The 19,963-nt window shown below is 47.6% G+C and overlaps 1 protein-coding gene across 1 annotated transcript; it reads right to left on the reverse strand.

The window, feature by feature from the left end:
* Positions 1 to 208: 208 nt before the first annotated feature.
* PPIC (peptidylprolyl isomerase C) lies at positions 209 to 15,921 on the reverse strand. The gene is made up of 5 exons (XM_004761354.3): positions 15,704 to 15,921; positions 8,551 to 8,664; positions 7,746 to 7,839; positions 5,018 to 5,202; positions 209 to 873 (listed from the first exon to the last, which is right to left on the reverse strand). The coding sequence occupies exons 1-5, from the start codon at positions 15,818 to 15,820 to the stop codon at positions 745 to 747; spliced, it is 639 nt and encodes a 212-aa protein (XP_004761411.2). The 5' UTR covers positions 15,821 to 15,921; the 3' UTR covers positions 209 to 744.
* Positions 15,922 to 19,963: the final 4,042 nt, after the last annotated feature.

A 19,963-nucleotide genomic window follows, 5' to 3' on the forward strand; every position in this document is an offset into this window, starting at 1 on the left:
TAAAAATTAGCAAATTAATCTGCTCAGGTATTTGGGATATGGTTAGACATCATTTCTGTGCCTTCCTATCCCAAATTATCCAGTTATGTTAGCATTCTGATTTATAGAACCCTCTCTAATCAGTTCATTGCTAGCATTACAGTACATATATTTTTGTCATCAATTTTTTTAAGAAATTTAACTTAAAAAAAGACTTGCAAAAAGAGAGTTGACCTATATAAAAAGCATTTAATAGGACACAAAAGCACCTTTTACCAGGTAAAAGTCCCTATGACATATCTCAGATTACAGATTACACTCATCAAATCTCCCTTTACCTGCAAAGAATTTGTTTGAGTACAAAATAGCAAACATCACTGTCTCCACCTTCTTCAGATGAATCTTCAGCATCCTCGATGTAATTCGAGTCCCCAACTTTGGGGATTACAATTAACTCAGCAAGATAATGACTGTGTTCTCCAAACAAAAATAGACAATACAAAGTTTTCTAGTTTAAAAACAGCACCGTTGGAGGAAGGGGCGAGGTCTTTGAAGTGCCAAGTCCCTAAACACAAGTGATTTACCAAAATTCATGCAAACTAATCTCTGAGTGGTTGATGTTTTGAACTTTTCTGTGATTGGGAGTGAAACACAGAGGTAAGAAAACAGAGCAAAACAGTAACTTTGGAAACTCAAAAGACACACATGAGCATGCGCACACACACACATCCCTGCCACAGTGTTTCTTGTTTTCCGCCTGTTGTATCACCAGTCAGAGATCTCAACCACAAAGGGGGTCTTCACGTCTATCTTGCCGCTGTTGACAATGGAGCAGTCAGTGAGCGGACGGTCGTGCCCATCAGTTGCCTGAAGTTCTATGGAGTGGACCACGGTCTGGGAAGAGAAAAGCAGATTCTGGGTTCACATCTCGCCAGCAACTATGACGATCGCAGGTGAAATCAGTGCCCAGTCTGAAAGGCCAGGTAGAAAACCGGGTTTGTGGCTGTTGTTGTTGTTGGTATGGTACAAAAATCATGTAAGCCAACTATGGAAAACTTAAAATATTCAGGAAATGTATAGATAACAGAACAAAATTTACCCACTGCCTGGCTACTGAAAGAACATACTTGTGTATTTTCTCACTTCTTTTAATTAGCATTTTATATTCTGGGGCGCCTGGGTGGCTCAGTCGGTTAAGCCTCTGCCTACAGCTCAGGTCATGATCCCAGGGTCCTGGGATCGAGCCCCGCATCGGGCTCTCTGCTCAGTGGGGAGCCTGCTTCCTCCTCTCTCTCTGCCTGCCTCTCCGCCTACTTGTGATCTCTCTCTGTCAAATAAATAAAATGTTTTAAGAATTAGCATTTTATATTCTAAAAATAATATTTTCATAAACACAGAGCTCTAATCAAAGGTATTTCTACCCACTTTCTACCCCAGTATAACAGTCAACATGGAATATGAGTCAGTTTCAACAATACCCTGTAAATGGTGTGGGCATAAGAAACTGGGTCAGAAGGCAGATTTAGAAGTGGACCTAGTTCTGTGTTTGCCCATTTTATTTTATTTAATTTATTTTTTTAAAGATTTTATTTATTTATTTGACAGAGATCACAAGTAGGCAGAGAGGCAGACGGAGAGAGGGGGGGAAGCAGGCTCCCCGTGGAGCAGACAGTCCAATGCGGGGCTCGATCCCAGGACCCTGGGATCATGACCTGAGTCGAAGGCAGAGGCTTTAACCCACTGAGCCACCCAGGCGCCCCTGGGTTTGCCCATTTTAAAGCTGACCCACGCCCAACAAGTGGAGTGAGAGACCCCAACCCCACAGTGATATGAAGGCCCGTTCTCTACCCTGGAGGACTACACATCTGAGGAAACCACCTTGAGCTTCACAAGGGAAGAGGGAGAACTGGTCCAGGACCAGGGACAGTAGCTTATGACCAGCTTCCCAAATGGGTCTGAGACAAAAATAGCAACAAAGCAACTCATTGCCTTAGACACGGTGCCACCTAACCCAGTCGCTGGCCAGTTTAGGTTAACTTAAGATAAAAGACCAGCATTCTTCTAATAATAATGATATATATTTCTAAACATTGTGTCTACGCAAACATGTGTACACATGTCTGCCTCAAGCAGTGGGTCCCCATCTGATGACTTGTGGAACATTTTAAAAAATGCTCATTTAGAGTTAAAATAGAAATTTCTATGTATATTTTCTCACAGTTTTTAAAAATGCTTATTTGTGGGGCCACCTGTGGACACTGTGATTCTGTGAGTCTGAGGGGAGCTCAAGAAAAGTGTAGCGTGGGGCACCTGGGTGACTCAGTGGGTTAAAGCCTCTGCCTTCGGCTCAGGTCATGATCCCAGGGTCCTGGGATTGAGCCCTGCATCAGGGTCTCTGCTCAACAGGGAGCCTGCTTCTTCCTTCTCTCTCTCTGCCTGCCTCTCTGCCTACTTGTGGTCTCTGTCTGTCAAATAAATAAATAAAATCTTTTAAAAAAAGGAAAGAAAAAAAGAAAAGTGTAGCGTTCACAAAGCAAGCCAGATGATCTCTGGGTTAGAATTCAGGAGATTCTGAAGATTCCTTGGAATGGTATAAAACACACACATACACACACAGAATCTTTTTTTCCACCTGGAGAGAAAACCTATAGTTTTCATTACTATCTCAAAGCAGTCTAGGACTCCTAACATGTTAAGGACTGTTCCTCTAAGACCAGGCAGCGGGTCTCCCAGGACGCACCCTAACGGGTGGAAGGAAGTTGGTACAGTCGGGTAGGGCGTGAAGACAGAGGATCTAGAGGGCGAGAAGAAAAACCATGACCGGAAGACAGCATAACACTTGCACTCTTCATTTCTCTTACATGTTTGTTAGTATGATATATTCACATATATGCATATATGCAAATATATGCATGAATGTTTGAACTCCATTACATTAAAAAAAATTTTTTTAAAGATTTTATTTATTTATTTGACAGAGATCACAAGTAGGCAGAGAGGAGGAAGCAGGCTCCCTGCGGAGCAGAGAGCCCAATGTGGGGCTCGATCCCAGGACTCTGGGATCATGAACTGAGCCGAAGGCAGGGGCTTTAACCCACTGAGCCACCCAGGCACCCCACATTTAAAATTTTTTAAACCCTGGTTAGGCCCACCGATCAAAAACGCAAACTGGTGGAGCACAGGCATATGGACGTTTAGCTCACTTCAAGGGCGTCATTCTGTGTGAGACTTGAGGGGTGCTGGCATTCATTACTGTGTGAGAATAGATGCCTTGAGGGGTGCCTAGGTGGCTCAGTCTGTTAACCGTCTGCCTTCAGCTCAGGTCATGATCCCAGGGTCTTGGGACTGAGCCCCACGTCAGGCTCCCTGCTCAGCGAGGAGTCTGCTTCTCTGTCTCCCTCTGCCTGCTGCTCCCCTACTTGTGTGCTCTCTCTCTGTCAAATACATAAATGAAATCTTTAAAATAAATAAAATAAGTAGGTGCCTCAAAGGAAGTTATGGCTCGTGAGAATATAGGTCTGTCCTTTATTGTGATAGGATGGACAGTGATCTATGAAGTGATATGTGTCTGCCCTCTTTCTCTCTCATTCCACTTGCCAATGAGAACCCTATCTTTGGCGGCTCAGGCTGAACACTTCCTTGCCTTGTGAGAGAGGTTCTTAATGGGTCAACTCAGTTCCTGGCTTTTCAATGGGTAGAATCAGGATGGGGGTAGAAGCTGTGGAAGAATTGTCACAAGTGAGCTTGGTTCACTTGCATTTGGATGGAACAGACAGAACAGCTCACGTGAAAATGATACAAAATCGGGCGCCTGGGTGGCTCCGTTGGTTAACCGTCTGCCTTCAGCTCAGGTTGTGATCTCAGGGTCCTGGGATCGAGCCCCACATTAGGCTCCTTGCTCAGCAGCAAGCCTGCTTCTCCCTCTCCCTCTGCTCATGCTCACTCATTCTGTTTCTCTCTGCCTCTCTCTCCCTCAAATAAATAAATAAAACCACTTTTCAAAAAAAGAAAGGAAAACAAAAGAAAAGGAAACCAAATCAAATATGGAAGAGGATGGGGGCTGTTCCGGAGTGGTCCAGGATTGGGTTGGGCAGACTTTCCATCTTCTAGTTTAGGAGCTGGGAGAGATTCTGTGAGCAGATGCTAAGGAGGGAAACTGTTGGGAGTGGAGGAGAATGAGGATTTTTAAGAAGTGTTTCTCTGGATTATGAACTGGACCCTTGAGATACTCTTTGAGACAGGTTATGCCTGCAGGAATTTAAATTCCCTTTAGCAACTGTCATCACTCTACTGACTATGTCTTTGGAGGGGACTTGTTACTGCACAGAACCATGTGGTCTTCAAGGGATTTTTAAAAATATTTTGTTTTCAACCGTGGTAAAAGAACCTAACATAAAATGCACCACCTTATCTATTTCAAAGTGTACGGTGCCATAGTCTTAAGTATATTCCCATTATACTGTGCAACTATTATTCCCATTATGTGCAACGCTTCTGCAGAACTTTTTTCCTCTTGCAGAAGTGCAGCTCTGTGCCCAGAGAACACTCCCCATTTCTTCCTCCCTGCCGGACCCTGGCAACCACCATTCTACCTCATTTTACATGTATCTGACTCCTTTAGATACCTTTTAAAAGTGGAATCGTATGGTCTTTTGTGACTGGCTTATTTTACTCAACATATTCAAGGTTCATCCATGTTGTACCATGTGACGGGATTTCCTTCCTTTTTCAGGTGGCATAAAACCTAATATATGCACGTAGGGGACCCGGGTTTTACTTGGTTATGTTAAAAAAGAGTTTCCATTTATATCAAGTAGCGAGATAAAGGAAGCCCTTAATTTTTCCACGTCAAGGCTCCATCTTCTGCCCCGGTAAGCCTCACAGTTAAAATACCACATGCAATTCACCTTTAAAGAGGCAAGTCAGCATGGAATGATGGATCTCTAACAAGCACATTTTAAGATTAAAATAAATCACTGAAAGTACTCTCGCTGTAAATATAAAGCTCTGAACGGGGCATAATAACCTATCACATTACCATTCCATCAAGGACTTTTCCAAATACCACATGTTTGCCATCCAGCCAGGTGGGCTTGGTCAAGGTGATGAAGAACTGAGAGCCGTTGGTATCAGGTCCAGCATTGGCCATGCTTACCCACCCAATGCCATAATGCTTCAGCTTGAAGTTCTCATCTGGAAATGTTTCACCATAAATGCTTATACCTGGGTGAGACAAAATTAAAAAAAGAAAAAAGAAAAAGAGGAGAATCACCAGATGTTATATGAAAGCAAATTCTTCAAAGGGAACCATAAGGTTTTAATAAAACTGGGGACATGGGGATGGGAAAAGATGGTCAAGCATAAGGAGAAACAAAGGAAGTGGTAGAATTCACTCCTTTGGGAATCAGGGCATCAGAGACCCAGATAAACACACAAAAACCTTAAAGATGGCACCATCCTCTGACCTCAAAGCAAGACCCCAAACAAGCAAGTCAACGATTTAGCTCTGAAATGAGAAGGAAGGGCAGGATGACACTGTTACGCCAATGTGGAAACCTGGGCTATCTTACTGGCACCATGTCTGTCCTGAGCTTCAAGTGGTCGCTCCGGCTTCAGCACCCAACCCTGGCACAATCAGCACTTGATATACACCCTCCGCTAATCCTCATGACCTTACAGAACAGGTCTTCTCAATCCCACTTGAAATGAAGAAACAGAGGTTACAGAGCTTGAAAACTGCATAGCAGAACCCGGCGCTCACGTGACATCCTGACCCTCCAGCGGCGGCTCTTGCCCGCCCCCGTGCTGGAGCCACGGCAGCCAGCCTGCACGTACGTAATGAGGCACAACGCCTTCCAGGCTCACCAGGCTACGGAAGGGGTGTCAAACGGGAGCACCCCGTGATCTGACCTTGAGCGGAAGAACTGGAAGCAGCCATGGGGACTGAGCTCCAGCCCAGCAGCAAGGAGGGCAGAACCCGTTGCTCCCCTAAGAGAAGGGTACACACCATGAGAAGTGTCTGCTCTATCCTCCAACACCTTGAGTGCATGTCATGCCCACCTCCTCCCTTTCTGCAGGGCTCTACCTCCACTGGCTGCCAACCTCGAGATCCTGGCTTGGCTGCATGGACCAGAAGTGGCTATCCAAGGCAGGCAATTGAGAGCTGATTGGTCAGTGGCCTGGAAGGAAAGCTCTGCTCATGGAGAGGTCTAGGCCAAAGGTAAGTGATCCAAAAGGTCTTTCCTCCAAAACTCAAGAGAATTTCGACTCAAGACCTATGTCCGCACACTTCCACATGGGTGCGTGCACACGCGCACACACACGGCAGGGAAGGCAAAGAGAGAGAGACGAGTCAGGAAAGAGGACACAGTGAAGCTCAGCTGTTCCTGCTGGGCTCCAGGATGGGAGAGTGGGACACCAGTTTCAAGGGCACTGCTACAGGGAGCTGCACACTCTTCCAGCTCTGCACCAGCAAGGGAGGGAGGACTGCTCTCCTGCGCATCTTCCCCCCACCAGCCCGCTGACCCAGTGTGTTTCTGAATGTGTTTCTCGGCTCCATTCTCCATCCCTGAACCCTTACATTTTTGTAAGGACTAAAAGTAATGCTCCCGAAGACCCTGGCAAATCCAAGGGTTTAACGGTAGCCATTTTCTTATAAAGAAATCATTGTAATCAACCTAAAATTAGCAGTAGTGCATGAAAAGTGGGCCTAAGGGTTTCTCCAAAAAGTTAGCCATTTCGTACCCATCAGAACACGTATTTGCTGAATTAAAAATCTTAAATCTGAAGTAAATTTACATCCTAATGTAGCTAGCTCTATTATGTGCATTCGGGAAAAGGACTCATGACACTTCTGAGCCCAGAGAGCTTGGGTACGTGCAGTCCCCAGGGAGGAACAATCAGCTCTGGTGTATGTGACAGTCCATAAATTTAATTATTTGTGCTTCACAGCCCTCTATCTTGGCTTATAAAAACATATAATATGGGGTGCCTGGGTAGCTCAGTGGGTTAAGCCTCTGCCTTCAGCTCAGGTCATGATCTCAGGGTCCCAGGATCAAGCCCCGCATTGGGCTCTCTGCTTAGCAGGGAGCCTGCTTCCTCCCCTCTCTCTCTGTCTGCCTCTCTGCCTGCTTGTGATCTCTCTCTCTCTCTCTGTCAAATAAATAAAATCTTAAAAAAAAAAACACCATGTAATATGGACAAGTCATTGATTACTTACTATTATTGGAAAAGCCGACAACAAAGTAAAAGAATTTGAAAAAGAAAAGGGGGGGGTAAATCCCCCCTGCAACCCCACCACCTCAACCCTGGTCTCTCCCTTCAGTGGTGCTGCCCCCAGCCCTCCTGCACCACATCCGTGTCTGGGGCCGGCTGCTCCCCCCCCACACACCAGCGTGTGCACGCTTTCTCATTCGACCTTTCCTTCCCTTGTGGGCCTCTTTCTCGACCACTGCCTACTGGGATTCTAGCATGTTAGTAACTGCAGAGCCATCTCCTGGATGAATGAATGTATCTCCACTATGGAAAGCTAACGAGCCAGAGCACTACTGTTTCCCGTGAAGGGGGCCTCACTCGTTTGTACGTGTGACTAGATTTGAGGAGCTGAGGCCCCCCTGCCAAACCCTGTCCTTCTGAAGATTAGTTTGGTGGTCGTGAGCAGTTCATTTCTTATGTCTGGGAATTCAGTTCAGGGGGGTAAATGCACGGACTTGATCTTGGGTTTCAGTGTGGTATAGAGAAAGGAGAAATATAAAAGACATGATTACCACCGGTGCCGTCCCCACTCGTGAAGTCTCCTCCTTGAATCATGAAATCTTTGATGACGCGATGAAATTTGCTTCCTTTATAGCCGTATCCTTTCTAAAGAGATTACGTCAGTTGAATATACAAGTAGATAGAACCTGTACTGCAAGGTGAACCCCACCGTTTTTAGTACATGAACTGCCGTAGTGAGCACTGAACCCCGCTGTTTATCGGGACATGACCCAATGAGAAAATGACACAAACTCTCTGTAGAATTAGGTCCCTGTGATGATGTACGTAGAAACACATCGAAGGACCCAAAACAAAGAAATAAATCAACCGTGGAAGTAGGGTATTAAGGTCAATAAGTCAAAAGAGTGCCCATCTGTATTCTCACGTGGTAACTGCTTCCCCTCGATTTCTAGGGCCCCAAGGACACGGAGCACCAGAACAGTAAGATTTTGTAGGAAAATAAAGTAAAATATTGTAAGAATGTCTCGGGTTCACCGGACCTGCCCAATCCACGCCCATTTTCCCAGCAGACAACTTTATGCTGGGCTTAAAAGAAAGAAGACCCCGGGGCGCCTGGGTGGCTCAGTGGGTTAAGCCGCTGCCTTCGGCTCAGGTCATGATCCCAGGGTCCTGGGTTCGAGGCCCGCGTCAGGCTCTCTGCTCAGCGGGGAGCCTGCTTCCCCCTCTCTCTCTGCCTGCCTCTCTGCCTGCTTGCGATCTCTCTGTCTCTCTGTCAAATAAATAAATGGAAAAAAAAGAAGAAGAAGGAAGACCCCCCTCCTGGGCGCATTTAAGGGAACCCAGACTGACACTGACCTCCCCTGTTGCGAGCGCGACAAAATTTTCCACAGTCTTGGGCACAACCTTGCCGAAGAGGCCAATCACAATTCTGCCGACATCTTTGTCTCCAATCCTCACATCGAAGAAGACCTGCGTTGTGAGGGAACGGCAGAGCAGAGGGTTACAACGGGAAGAGAAAGGTACAGTCTGAGAAGGCGTCCCCATGTGAAAGCCCTTCCCGCCTCCGCCAGCAGCGGACAAAGAAGCTCTAGATTCATCTCCAATCACCAGTGTGGCTGCATTCCATCTGCCAAAAAAAAAAAAAACCCAAAAACATTCATCCTGCCAACATTTCATGAGCACCCCCCTCTCGGCCAAGCACCGCACGAGGCCCTGCGTTTGCAGACTGACTCAGCACTGTCCCGAGTCCGCCGGTGAGGTCTCTGAGAACCCCACGGTCCCGGCAGCCCTGCGGTCCCCTCCCCTTTCCCAGCCTTGCGCTCTTCTGATGGGTGATGTTTTTGATCTTGGCAGGAGAGAACAACACATAAGAAGAGAAATAGTCTAACCATCCAGATTTATTTTTTTGTAACTTCGACCAGTGCCCGATTCCCGGGGAGTGCTCAGCAGTCACCTGCCGTCAAGGGAACTGCAAGACATCAAAACGCACGGCCAGACCTCTGAAAGGCCTGCCACTCACTTCGGACTCTTGTCAGGCTCCTGGTCCCCAGGCTTGTCCCGAGCCCCAACAGGGCCATCGGCCCTGCACACTCAGACACCCAGCTTAGTCCTCATGCCCCCAAAGTCCCACGGGGATGCTGGGTTCTCTTTGTGGCACAACATGTCAGGGCAGATGAAAGAAAGCACGTCCCCATGAGGGTGCATCAGTCACGTTGCACGCACGTGAACCCCATCGGTTCCCTTCCCTGAAACAAATGTTGAAAACCTGTTTCATCCAAATGAAATGATACCCGTAGTGCTTCACCAATCACCGTGTTAGGGTGACACCAACGGGATGCTTGAAAAGGCTATGGAGTCGAAGGGCATTCTATTAGCGGGCTTAGATTATATGAAGCAATTTACTGTTCGAATGCGTTAAAAATAAAAGAGAGAGAGAGACCTTTGAGAGATGGCTCTAAAAAATATAAGAAGGGCTGTCAAAGAAAAAAGATGTCTCGCAGTTTAGAAAAATCGTGAAGTAAAGACTGTCAAGCTTTGGTGCAAGACAAGGGCTTCTGCCAATACGTCAGCACGTCTGTCACGGGCTGATGTGATATTTAGTGCTCCGTGTGGCATTTTAGAATTTTCCCATGGCCACGGCAGCCGCAACTGTATTATTATTTATACAGGAGGACTTTATAGACTGTAACAAAGACCACGCCCTTGAGATGAGCCTGTGCACTTGAGGACGACAGTTGGCCATGGATCCAGGACAGGCCCCAGCCCTGACACGCCGGGACCGGGGTCACCAGGGCTGGTGTCAAAGAGAAGCACCTTCTCCAAAAGGATTTCCAAGCCCAGGAGTAAACTCAGGCACAGGCAAGGATGAGGCAGCCCCGGGAGAAGAATTAGGGTCCTCATCTTAAAGGAATGCCATACAAGACCCTAGAAAGGCCTGCCAGACTTCTAACGTACAGAAGAGAAAATAAAGCCTGTGGGTGTCTGGGCAGCAAGGAGCATAAAACGTGGGAGAGCAAGCCGGAGAAGGTGAAGGAAAAGTGTCTGTCACCCAGCAAAACTCTTCAATAAAAATCTGCTGTTCTGGGGCACCTGGGTGGCTCAGTGGGTTAAGCCTCTGCCTTCGGCCCAGGTCATGATCCCAGAGTCCTGGGATCGAGCCCCGCATCAGGCTCTCTGCTCAGCAGGGAGCCTGCTTCCCCCTCCCTCTCTGCCTGCCTCTCTGCCTACTTCTGATCTCTGTCTGTCAAATAAATAAATTTAAAAAAAAAAAAAAAAATCTGCTGTTCTGACGTGCGGCCTTGCACACTTACTAAGAAGATTTTTCTCCAAACTGCAGGGTCCTTCCACTTTGTGACTGGCAGCAAGAAAATACAGCAGGGTTTTCTGAGTCCGGTGGAAATGATAACATCACATCTTCTCTGTCACCAAGTACACAAGAACGCTGGCTCCCGGGCCCAGAGGGATGCTGAGGGCTGAGGGAAGGCATCCTCCATGGAGAAGGTGCGATGGGAAGCAGGCCTGGAGGCAAGGGAGAGGCCTCCAGGGACAGGAATGGGCCTGAGCCCCACGGGGGCAGAGTGCCTTCTAGAGACCAAACACCAGGGCAGGAAATGGGGCTCTTCGTGCCTTCCGACTGCAATTCCCAGGGAAGGGAGATTCTGACCAGTTCCAGAAGGCGGAGGAAGGCTGCTGGCTAGGAGACCTGGGGTTTTTTTGCTGGGCAGCAGAGAGCGGGGAAAGAACAGGGCCCCAGAAGACTTGGGGGAATATTACTCGTGTTGGGGGGAAGGAGGATCTGGGAGCCCTGAGACCAGTTCAAGGAGGAAGTCCTAGGGCCTGTGGTGGGGTGTGTGGCTGAGGGGACTTAAAGACAGGGGAGAGAGGCACTGGGATAACGGAGAAGAAACTGGAGGAGGAGGAAGAGGAGGGGGGAAAGACCCCCTGTGGGGTCTCAGGGAGCTCTGCCGAAACTGGGAGAGTGAAAGCCAACCGTGCAGTCCTGTCATTTATCCTGCATATGGCGCTTGCAGTCCAGGCAGGGAATCCTCTAAGGAGTCGAAATGGTGTTTTTAGATCCCAGGTGCCTGGCACAGCATCGTCGTTCAAGGAGGTACTCAAAAAATGGTGAGTACTTCAACGCCCCGTGAGAGGGGACGTGAGAAGCAGGGCAAACTACCTCAGTATAGGGAGCAGGGGACCCAAGGTGGCTGCCAGGCAAACACTCTCCCTCTGCACCGTGTCACCCTGAGATCATCTCTGACTGCGTGCGTGCCCTAAGGGACAGGCCCTGTTCTGGACACAGAGTGAGGCTGCAAAGCCCCTGGCCACATGGACGTTATAGTCCCCCAGAAAACACATATGTAAGTAGCTATAATATAATGGACAATCTGGTTTTATAACAAGATAAGTACTGATGAAATATCATGGGTAGAGGTGATAATTATCTGTGGAGATCAGGGTGGGCTTCCTGGCAGAGGTGGTAACTGGATTCCACACTGTACTTCAGGAGCAAGCTCAAGTCATTTCTGTTTTCCCCTTGAGGGCTGCCTTTGGAAGGTCCTTTGAAAATCATGGGTCACGGGAGGTAGAGACAAGAGGGAACAGGAAAGAGGCACTCACAGAGCCTGATCCTAACCCCGGAAGGGTTAATCCTGCTTCCACTTCCAGAGCAACTAGGGTAGATGCCAAGGACAAGAGCCAACCACCCTGCTCCACTGCTACTGGCCATGGGTCCTTGGGCAACTTAATTCAGCTCTGAGCTTCTGTTCCTCACCTGTTTCAGGGCTGCATTAATAAGGTCACGTAAATAACACTAACAATGGACCTCAGAAATCTTGGCTAAGCACTTTACCTGCTTTATCACATCTAATATGCAAAACAAACACACAAAAACCCCAGTAGGTAGATATTATCTATGATTCCACTAATAGAGAAGGAAATGGAGCTTCACACATTAAATCACCTGCCCCAAGGGCACCAGGCCATGCTCTAGGAAAGTGCCAGCAAGTTGGGCCAGGCATGTGTGCAGCTGGAAAGACAGCACTATTCTCTCTCATCTAGGTGCCTGATCTTGTGCAGAACCTCTAGCGTCTGCTCAGAAGTACAGGTTGGCAGATGTCTGTTCCGGGGACTTTGAGACCAGCGAGCTGGAGCGTGGACCAGAGGCTCCAGGGCTGGGCAGGCAGCAGAGGGGGTTGCTGGTGAGTGCCACTGAAGGGGGGGCAGTGCCTCGCCCCTCTCTTATTCCAGATTCCTAGTTTTTAAATGAAGTCAGAGGGAAAACAAAGGACCGTTGGGGAAAACACTAGAGCGATGGCCAGTTTATCTACTTTTGCGAACTCAGGGAAATTATTTTTTAAATTTAAAAATATATATATTTATTTATTTGACAGAAAGAGAGGAAGCACAAGCAAAGGGAGTGGCAGGGCAGAGGCAGAGGGAGAACCAGGCTTCCTCGCTGAGCGGGGAGCCCAATGTAGGGCTCGATCCCAGGGTCCTGGGATCCTGATCTGAGCTGAAGGCAGACGTTTAACCAACTGAGCCACCCAGGCATTCCTTGGGGAAATAATGTTTAATGTTTCTCTTTTCCCATATATTGAGTTGTTTTAAAAAGTCCACTGAAAAAGTCACTTGACAGGGCCGAATCTGTAGAAGACTCGCCTACACAATTAGCTTTTAGAACTTCATGATAGAGGCGCCTGGGTGGCTCAGTTGGTTAAGCTGTCTGCCTTCAGCTCTGGTCACAAGCTTGCGGTCCTCAGATCGAGCCCAGCACCTGGCTCCCTGCTCAGCAGAGAGTTTGCTTCTCCCTCTGCCTATACCCCTGTTTGTGATCTCTCTCTCTCTCTCTCTGTCAAATAAATAAATAAAAATCTTAAAAAAGAAAAAAACTTCATGATAAATTTGGTAGGAAGGGAAGGGAGATGCATTACTAATTCTGAGAGCAGAGTACAGGAAAATTTGCTGAATGACAGCACCCTAGCCGAGGGGCAGAGATGCTCCAACCTCCCCTCCAGCAGCTTTCTCTTGGCACCCCTCCTAGACATTCCCAGCCTGGGTGACTCACAGATCGTGACTGACTTGATCTAGCCTGGGTCTCTGCACTGGGTAGGTTTAAAAAGCCTCCCTGGTGAAGTCTGTTCCCAAACCCCGCAAATGACAGACTTATGGTAAGAAATGATTCATGTTTATCTGAGATTCACACCTCACTGGGAACCTTATATTTTATCTGGCAATTCTACTTCATTTCCCCTACCCCCCATCTAAACCATCAGCAAGTCTTATCAGTTGCATTTCAAAACATCTATTTCACATCCCTCCCCTTTGCTCCCCATTTCCACGGTTAGCACCCAAATCCACGCCATGGCCATATGGACTCTGACATGGAGCCTGAATGATCTCCCATTTCACTGTCCGTGGAGCGACCACAGTCTCTGTTTAAAAGCATATATGAGATGTCAATCCCATGCTTAAAACCCCAGGAGCTAACTGCACTTAGACTAAGACCTCAAATTAGAAGATTAAACTGCCTCAAAACCCGCTCCTAACTGTGGACTCCAAGACCCTACACGATTTTGCTGCTGCTGACCCTTCCTGCCTTGTCTCAAGACACTCCCCTCACCCCTGAGTGGAAGCCTGTCCCCCTCTCTCTGTCCTCTGAACTCTGATGGCTTTCCTGGCACGGGGCCTTTGCACATACAACTTCCTTTGCATCCCAAGTGCTTGCCAGGCTGATTTCTCTTATCCTCCAGGTATTTTTTTAGTATCACCAGGTCTATTAAAGGGTTTACAATAGTCCCCGCCCCCGTACTCTAGGTTTCCATTTTCCCCAAGGTTCAGTTATTCCCCTCAGCCCTGTGAGCTGTGGTCAGAAGAGGAGGAGGAGCGGAACAGCTCGGAATGCCCACCGCAGTCAGGTCACCTTACTTCATCTCATCAGGTAGACACTTTATCATCTCCCGGCATCGCAAGAGGAAAGGTGAGTGCCCTTAAGATGCTTCGAGAAAGACGGCATCTGCGTAATTTCTTACCGTGTAATGTTATAACTGTCCTATTTTATTATCAGTTATTATTATTAATCTCTTTCTGTGCCTAATTTATATATTAAACGTTCCCTTTATTTAATATATATATGTTATGTATAGGACAAAACACAGTGTATGGGTTTCAGTATCCACTGGGGCTCTTAGAACTTGGCCCCCGCAGACAGGAGGGGACTACTATATTTTCTTCCTCATTTTATGAACGTTACCTTTACGGTTGTATCCCGAAAGACCCAAACTGTATCTGCAGACTGAAAGACTCCCTCTCCCCCACCCTTTCAGCTCTATGGCTCTTGGACAAGCCATTTCTCAAAAATGGATACGCCTCAAATATCAAGGGGCAGGGCTGAGAATCAGTGTTCACAACAGTGGGGCTAGGTTTCCGCCTTCCACGCACACAGAGACTGCAGCATGGTATGGCCTTTCTGTTCATTCTTAGGCTACATCAGATGTTTGGGGGATCTCCCTCTCCCCACGAACTTCATTCTCCCCTACCCACACCCCAGGTGGGATCTGTGGGAGAGGACTTAAGCAGTCTACTTCTTGTTCAACAGTATCATTCCCACTGGCAAATACCCGACTGACTATTAAAACAACTTGCAGCTGCCCCTCCTCCCAGATTCCAAGACACTGCTGCTGCCGGTGGTTTTTTCTACAAGTAGTGATCAAGGGCACCAAATCATTCCCTTCCCTCCCTCCCTCCCTCCCTTGCTCCGTCTCTCCCCACACCCTCCATTATCTTCTAGCCTGGGTAAATATGCTGAAAAAAGCACGGTGTGCTTGGAGAGACAGTCCAAGGCAGATCCCCGCCCCCATCAATCCCCCCCCAACCCCCGCCCAATCCCCTCTAGAGATGAAAAGGCTGTGGGTGCTAGCAGCTTCCCAAGCTCAGGATGCAAACTCTGAAACAGTCAAAGGCTAAAGGCGCACCCCCCACCCCCGGGCTGAGGGGACAGACTCTCGCGAAAGCAAGGCTCCTAGTTTGCCCGGACGCCCCCCACCCCAGCGGGCTCCTCCAGGCTGGGTGACAGCGGTGGCCGTCTCCCACTGCACCCCCGCGGCTCAGAGCTCGTCTCTTCGCCACCTCCGACCCCCCCCCCCCCGCCCCGCGCCTGCATTCTTCCTGCTTCTATTCCACAGTCCTCGCCACGCAAAAGGAAGTACTCGGGCCGCCTCCTTCCTGGAGAGAGAGCCCGGTGGTTCCGGAAGCTTCCCGCAGCGCCCAGGGCAGGTCACGTCGGACCGCCGCCCCGGAGACTAAGTTCAAACTGCTGGGCCTAGCGCCCCCAAGTCGCCCCGGACAGGGCGGTCCCCGAGCCCTCGCACTGAGCCCCGCGGCCGCCTCGCATCCCCGGCTCCCGGGAAGTCCCCTCCTCGCCGCCGCGGACTCCGAGGACCCAGTCCCCAAAGCTCCCCCCAGCCCCCTGGCCCGCGCGAGGGCAGTTTGCTGCCCGCCAATCAGTTACCTTGGCCGTCACGGTGGGGCCTCGCCTGCTGACGCCCGAGGCCCCCGCAGAAGTCACGAGCGCGCCGAGCCCCACGCAAAGCGCGAGAGGTAGCAGCAGCTGGGGACCCGGGCCCATGGCGAGCGCCGGCAGCGGCTGCAGCGGCTCCCGCGCCACCGCAGCCTCCCGGACGGGTGGCTGGACTTCCCCGGCCGCTGCGCCTGCGCGCTCCGGGTTTGGGGAGGTGGGGGGGGCTAGGATGAGGCGGTCGGGGCAGGGCGGGAACCTGGGGCGCGCTCCTCCCAAGTTCAGCCCGGGGAGCCGCTGGGGACTGGGCGCGACGCGCTGCTGACGGACGCTCCAGCGGCCGGGGCGCAGGACGCCGGGGGCCGCAGCGAGCCAGCTCTGCTTCCGCGCGGTGCCCCAGAGAGGCACCGACCCTAAGCGCGGTGGAGCTGCAGGGTGAACGCGGGGCATCTCCCTCAACGTACCGCGTAGGCGCGTGTTAAACCTGGCGGAAAGTTCAGGACTCTCCGCGCTCCAAGTCCTCCTGGCAAATTGTGCGCTCCTCAGTCAGAGGCTCTGCAGACCGGTTGGTGTCCGTGACCACAGCTGCCCTTGGAGGAGCCCCCGCCGCACCTGTCAGGTTCTTGGGAGACCTTAGTTTGGTCATCAAAGACTTCAGCCTAAAGTTTTCGATGCCTATCAGTGCTTTGGAACCCCTGGATGGGCTGACTCGATTACATGCAATGAATGACCCATGAGATGATTCAAGTTGGAGATACAGTTTTTTTACAAACTTATGAACTGGGTTTAGGAAGACTAATGATATGGGGAAAGCTCGTACTTTTTAATGGAAAACTCAGGCTGCAAAATCATATGGAAATTCTGATCTCAACTGTGAAGAAGTGTATATAAAGCCTTTTTTTAAATGGAGAGAAAGGTACCAAAACATTCACAGTAGCTGTCGTGATAGAATTATGGGTTTTTGCTTTCTTTGTAATTTTCTGATTTCCCAGGTTGTTCTATATCGAACATGTATTTTATAATCAGGGAAGCGTTATTTTAAAACTCAGTGCTTTCCGAATTTGGACTTAAAACTTGTTAATTTTAGAGTCATAGCTCCAAAATTAACTACAAATTAATAATAGTATTCTCTTGGTTTTCTGAGTGGCTGCCATGACCTTCAAGCCAAGATTTTCCTTGGGTAAGCAGATAGGATTCCTGCATGTAAGTGTAGATCTAAATATTACACTGGAACTTTTTTTTTTAAAGATTTTATTTATTTGAGAGAGTGAGAGAGAGAATGAGTGGGGGGAGGGGCAGAGAAGAGGTAGAAGCAGATTCCTTGCTGAGCAGGGAACCCCAGGCAGGGCTCAGTCCCAGGACCCCAAGATCATGATGTGAGCCAAAGGAACTTGCCCAACTGACTGAGCCACCCAGGCGCCCCAGAACCATTTCTTATATATAAAAGGCATGACTGCCACTTTGGAGGAATGGGTAGAACACACCCAAACTACTTTGATAATTCAGTTCCCTGAAAGATCTAAAAGCTTTCTTTATAACCTACCACTCCCAATAAAGAAAGAGTCTTCTCTATTACATATACATATATATGTATGAGGGGAAAAAAAAGAGTCATCCTTTTGTAGCAATCCAAGGGTATGAAAGCACTTATCCCACTAAGTGATGGTATATATTTTTCTGTATTAATTACTGTAATTGTTTTTATTTGCCTGTGTTACCAGAATGTAAGCACCACCAGAGCAGGGCACATACCCATTTGTATGACTGCTGATGAGCCAGATCTAGTACAATGTCTGTTATATAGTGATTTCTCAGTACATATTTGTTCAGTGAATGAATGGGTCTGTCTACGTACTTTTAAAAAATCACTTTATTGGGAAGATTAATACAAGTAAAGGTGCACAGGATGTAAATCAATGAATTATCACAAAGCAAGAACAGCTAAAACCACACCCCCAAAGAAATGAATATTCAAGAATTCCCTGAAAAATCCTCTTGTATCCACTCCCAGTTACTAACATTTTCTTTTCCCCAAATTAACCATAATCCTGACTTCTCACATTGTGGTTTAGTTTTTTAACTTCCTAGAGATGGAATTTTGCAGACTATATTCTTTTGCTCAAATGTATGCTTGTGCAGTGCATCTATGTTTTTGCACATAGCTGTTTTGGTAAATATCAGAAGGTAGGGGACAAGTTCAGCTTTTAGGAGGATTGCCATTTATCCCAGCACAATTTATTAGGAAGTCTCTTCTTTACTGATGGCTCCATAATGACATTTCTATCATGGGTACAAGGGCCCCTACATGCCTGGATCTGTTTGTGGGCTGTCTCTTCTGTCCCACTGACATCTTTGTCATCATACTTTGTGCCAGTCCCACATTGTCTTTTTTGTTTTTTTTAAAGATTTTATTTATTTATTTGACAGAGAGAGATCACAAGCAGGCAGAGAGGCAGGCAGAGAGGGGGGTGGGAAGCAGGCTCCCCACTGTGCAAAGATCCTGATTCGGGGCTTGATTCCAGGACCCTGAGATCATGACCTGAGCCAAAGGCAGCGGCTCAACCCACTGAGCCACCCAGACACCCCCAGTCCCACATTGTCTTAATGAAAATAGCTTGATAGTAAGTCTTCATATTTAGTAATGCAAGTACTATTACTTTGCTTAGCAGATTCTGGCTCTTCTTGACCCTTTCCTTGTCCATATAATCTTGAGAATCAGCGTGTCAGTTTCTGTAAGCTGGGATTTTGATGAGGATTGCCTTGTATCCATAAATCATTTTTTAAACACTTAGCACATATGTACTATTCCAATTCATGAGCATGACATATTCCTCCATTCACTTAGGTCTTCTTTAATTTCAATAAGATTTTATCCTTGTCTTCTTAAAAGTCTTATACATATTTTGCTAGATTGACTTCAAGGTATTTAGGTGGGTTGTGTGTGTGTGTGTGTGTGTGTGTGTATACTATTGTAAATTACACCTTTTTAAAAAGATTTTATTAATTTATTTGACAGAGAGAGATCACAAGCAGGCAGAGAGGCAGGCAGAGAGGGGGGCAGGAAGCAGGCTCCCCACTGAGCAGAGAGCCTGATGCAAGGCTGGATCCCAGGACCCCACGATCATGACCTGAGCTGAAAGCAGAGGCTTAACCCGCTGAGCCACCCAGGTGCCCCATAAATTACACCTTTTTAAGCATTTATTCTCTTGTTTGTTACTATTGTGGTAAAATTAATTTTGTACATTGATTTTGAATAGACCAACGTTGTTAAACTTACAAATTTGAATCATTTATCTGTGAATTATTTAGGATTTTCTGCATAGACAACTGTATCATTCATGAGTTTTATTTTTTCCTTTCTCATCTTTATATCTTTCATTTCTTTTTCTTGCCTAATTGCATTGGCTAAGACCCCCAGCACCAAAGGAGGTAACAGTTGGGGGAGTCATTGTTTTGTGAGTTAAGTTGTGTTCCCCAACAAGATTTGCTGAAGTCTTAACCCCCAGAGTCTGTGAATGTGATTGTAGTTGGAAATAAGTTCTTTGCAGATGTAATGAGTTATGATGAAATCATACCAGAGCATGGTATACCCTACTCCGAGATGACTGTGACTGGTGTTCTTATAAAAAGAAGTGAGATAAAGACATATACAGAGCAAATCACCATGTGAAGGCAGAGACAGAAATTGGAGGGATACATCTATAAGCCAAGGGATACCAGGGATCATTGGCAGCCACCAGAAGCTGGGAAGAGGTAAGGAAGGTTCCACCCCTAAGCCCTTCAGAGAGAATGGAGCCCTGCCAATGCCTCGATTTCACCCTTGTAGCCTCCAGAATTGTGAGATAATAAATTTCTGTTTTGAGCTGTCCAGTTTGTGGCACTTTGTTATAGGAGTCCTAGGCAGCAAATAAACATGTCTTGGTCCCAATTCCAGGGAGAAAGCTTTCAATATTTCAACAGTAAGTCTGATATTTGCTGAGGTTCTTTTGGGAAAGGATATCATTTTTCAGCGTATGAAAAGTCCTTTCTAGTCCTAGTTTGTTAGGACTTTTGGTGATGAATTTGATCAACATCTTTTATTGAAATCAACTGAAATAGTGCTCCCCCTCAGTCTCTGAATGTGGTGAATTGCATTGACTTTTAAATCTTAACCCAAAGTTGCATTCTGGAATATTCTTACCACATATATTGGCCTTTTTATATATGGCTAGATATGGTGTGCTTTTTTTTTTTTCCCAACTTACTGAAAACTGG

The sequence above is a fragment of the Mustela putorius genome, unplaced genomic scaffold (assembly GCF_011764305.1).
Source record: "Mustela putorius furo isolate JIRA1106 unplaced genomic scaffold, ASM1176430v1.1 tig00000561_pilon_pilon_pilon, whole genome shotgun sequence".
NCBI lineage: Eukaryota > Metazoa > Chordata > Mammalia > Carnivora > Mustelidae > Mustela > Mustela putorius.

Bases quoted from the DNA above. Each gene is read 5' to 3' on its own strand.
- PPIC (XM_004761354.3), bottom strand. From the start codon at position 15,820: ATGGGCCCGGGTCCCCAGCTGCTGCTACCTCTCGCGCTTTGCGTGGGG. The intron at 8,665-15,703 runs GTAACTGATTGG...CTCACAACGCAG, and splicing joins GCCCCACCGTGACGGCCAAG to GTCTTCTTCGATGTGAGGAT. The intron at 7,840-8,550 runs GTCAGTGTCAGT...TAATCTCTTTAG, and splicing joins TCGCGCTCGCAACAGGGGAG to AAAGGATACGGCTATAAAGG.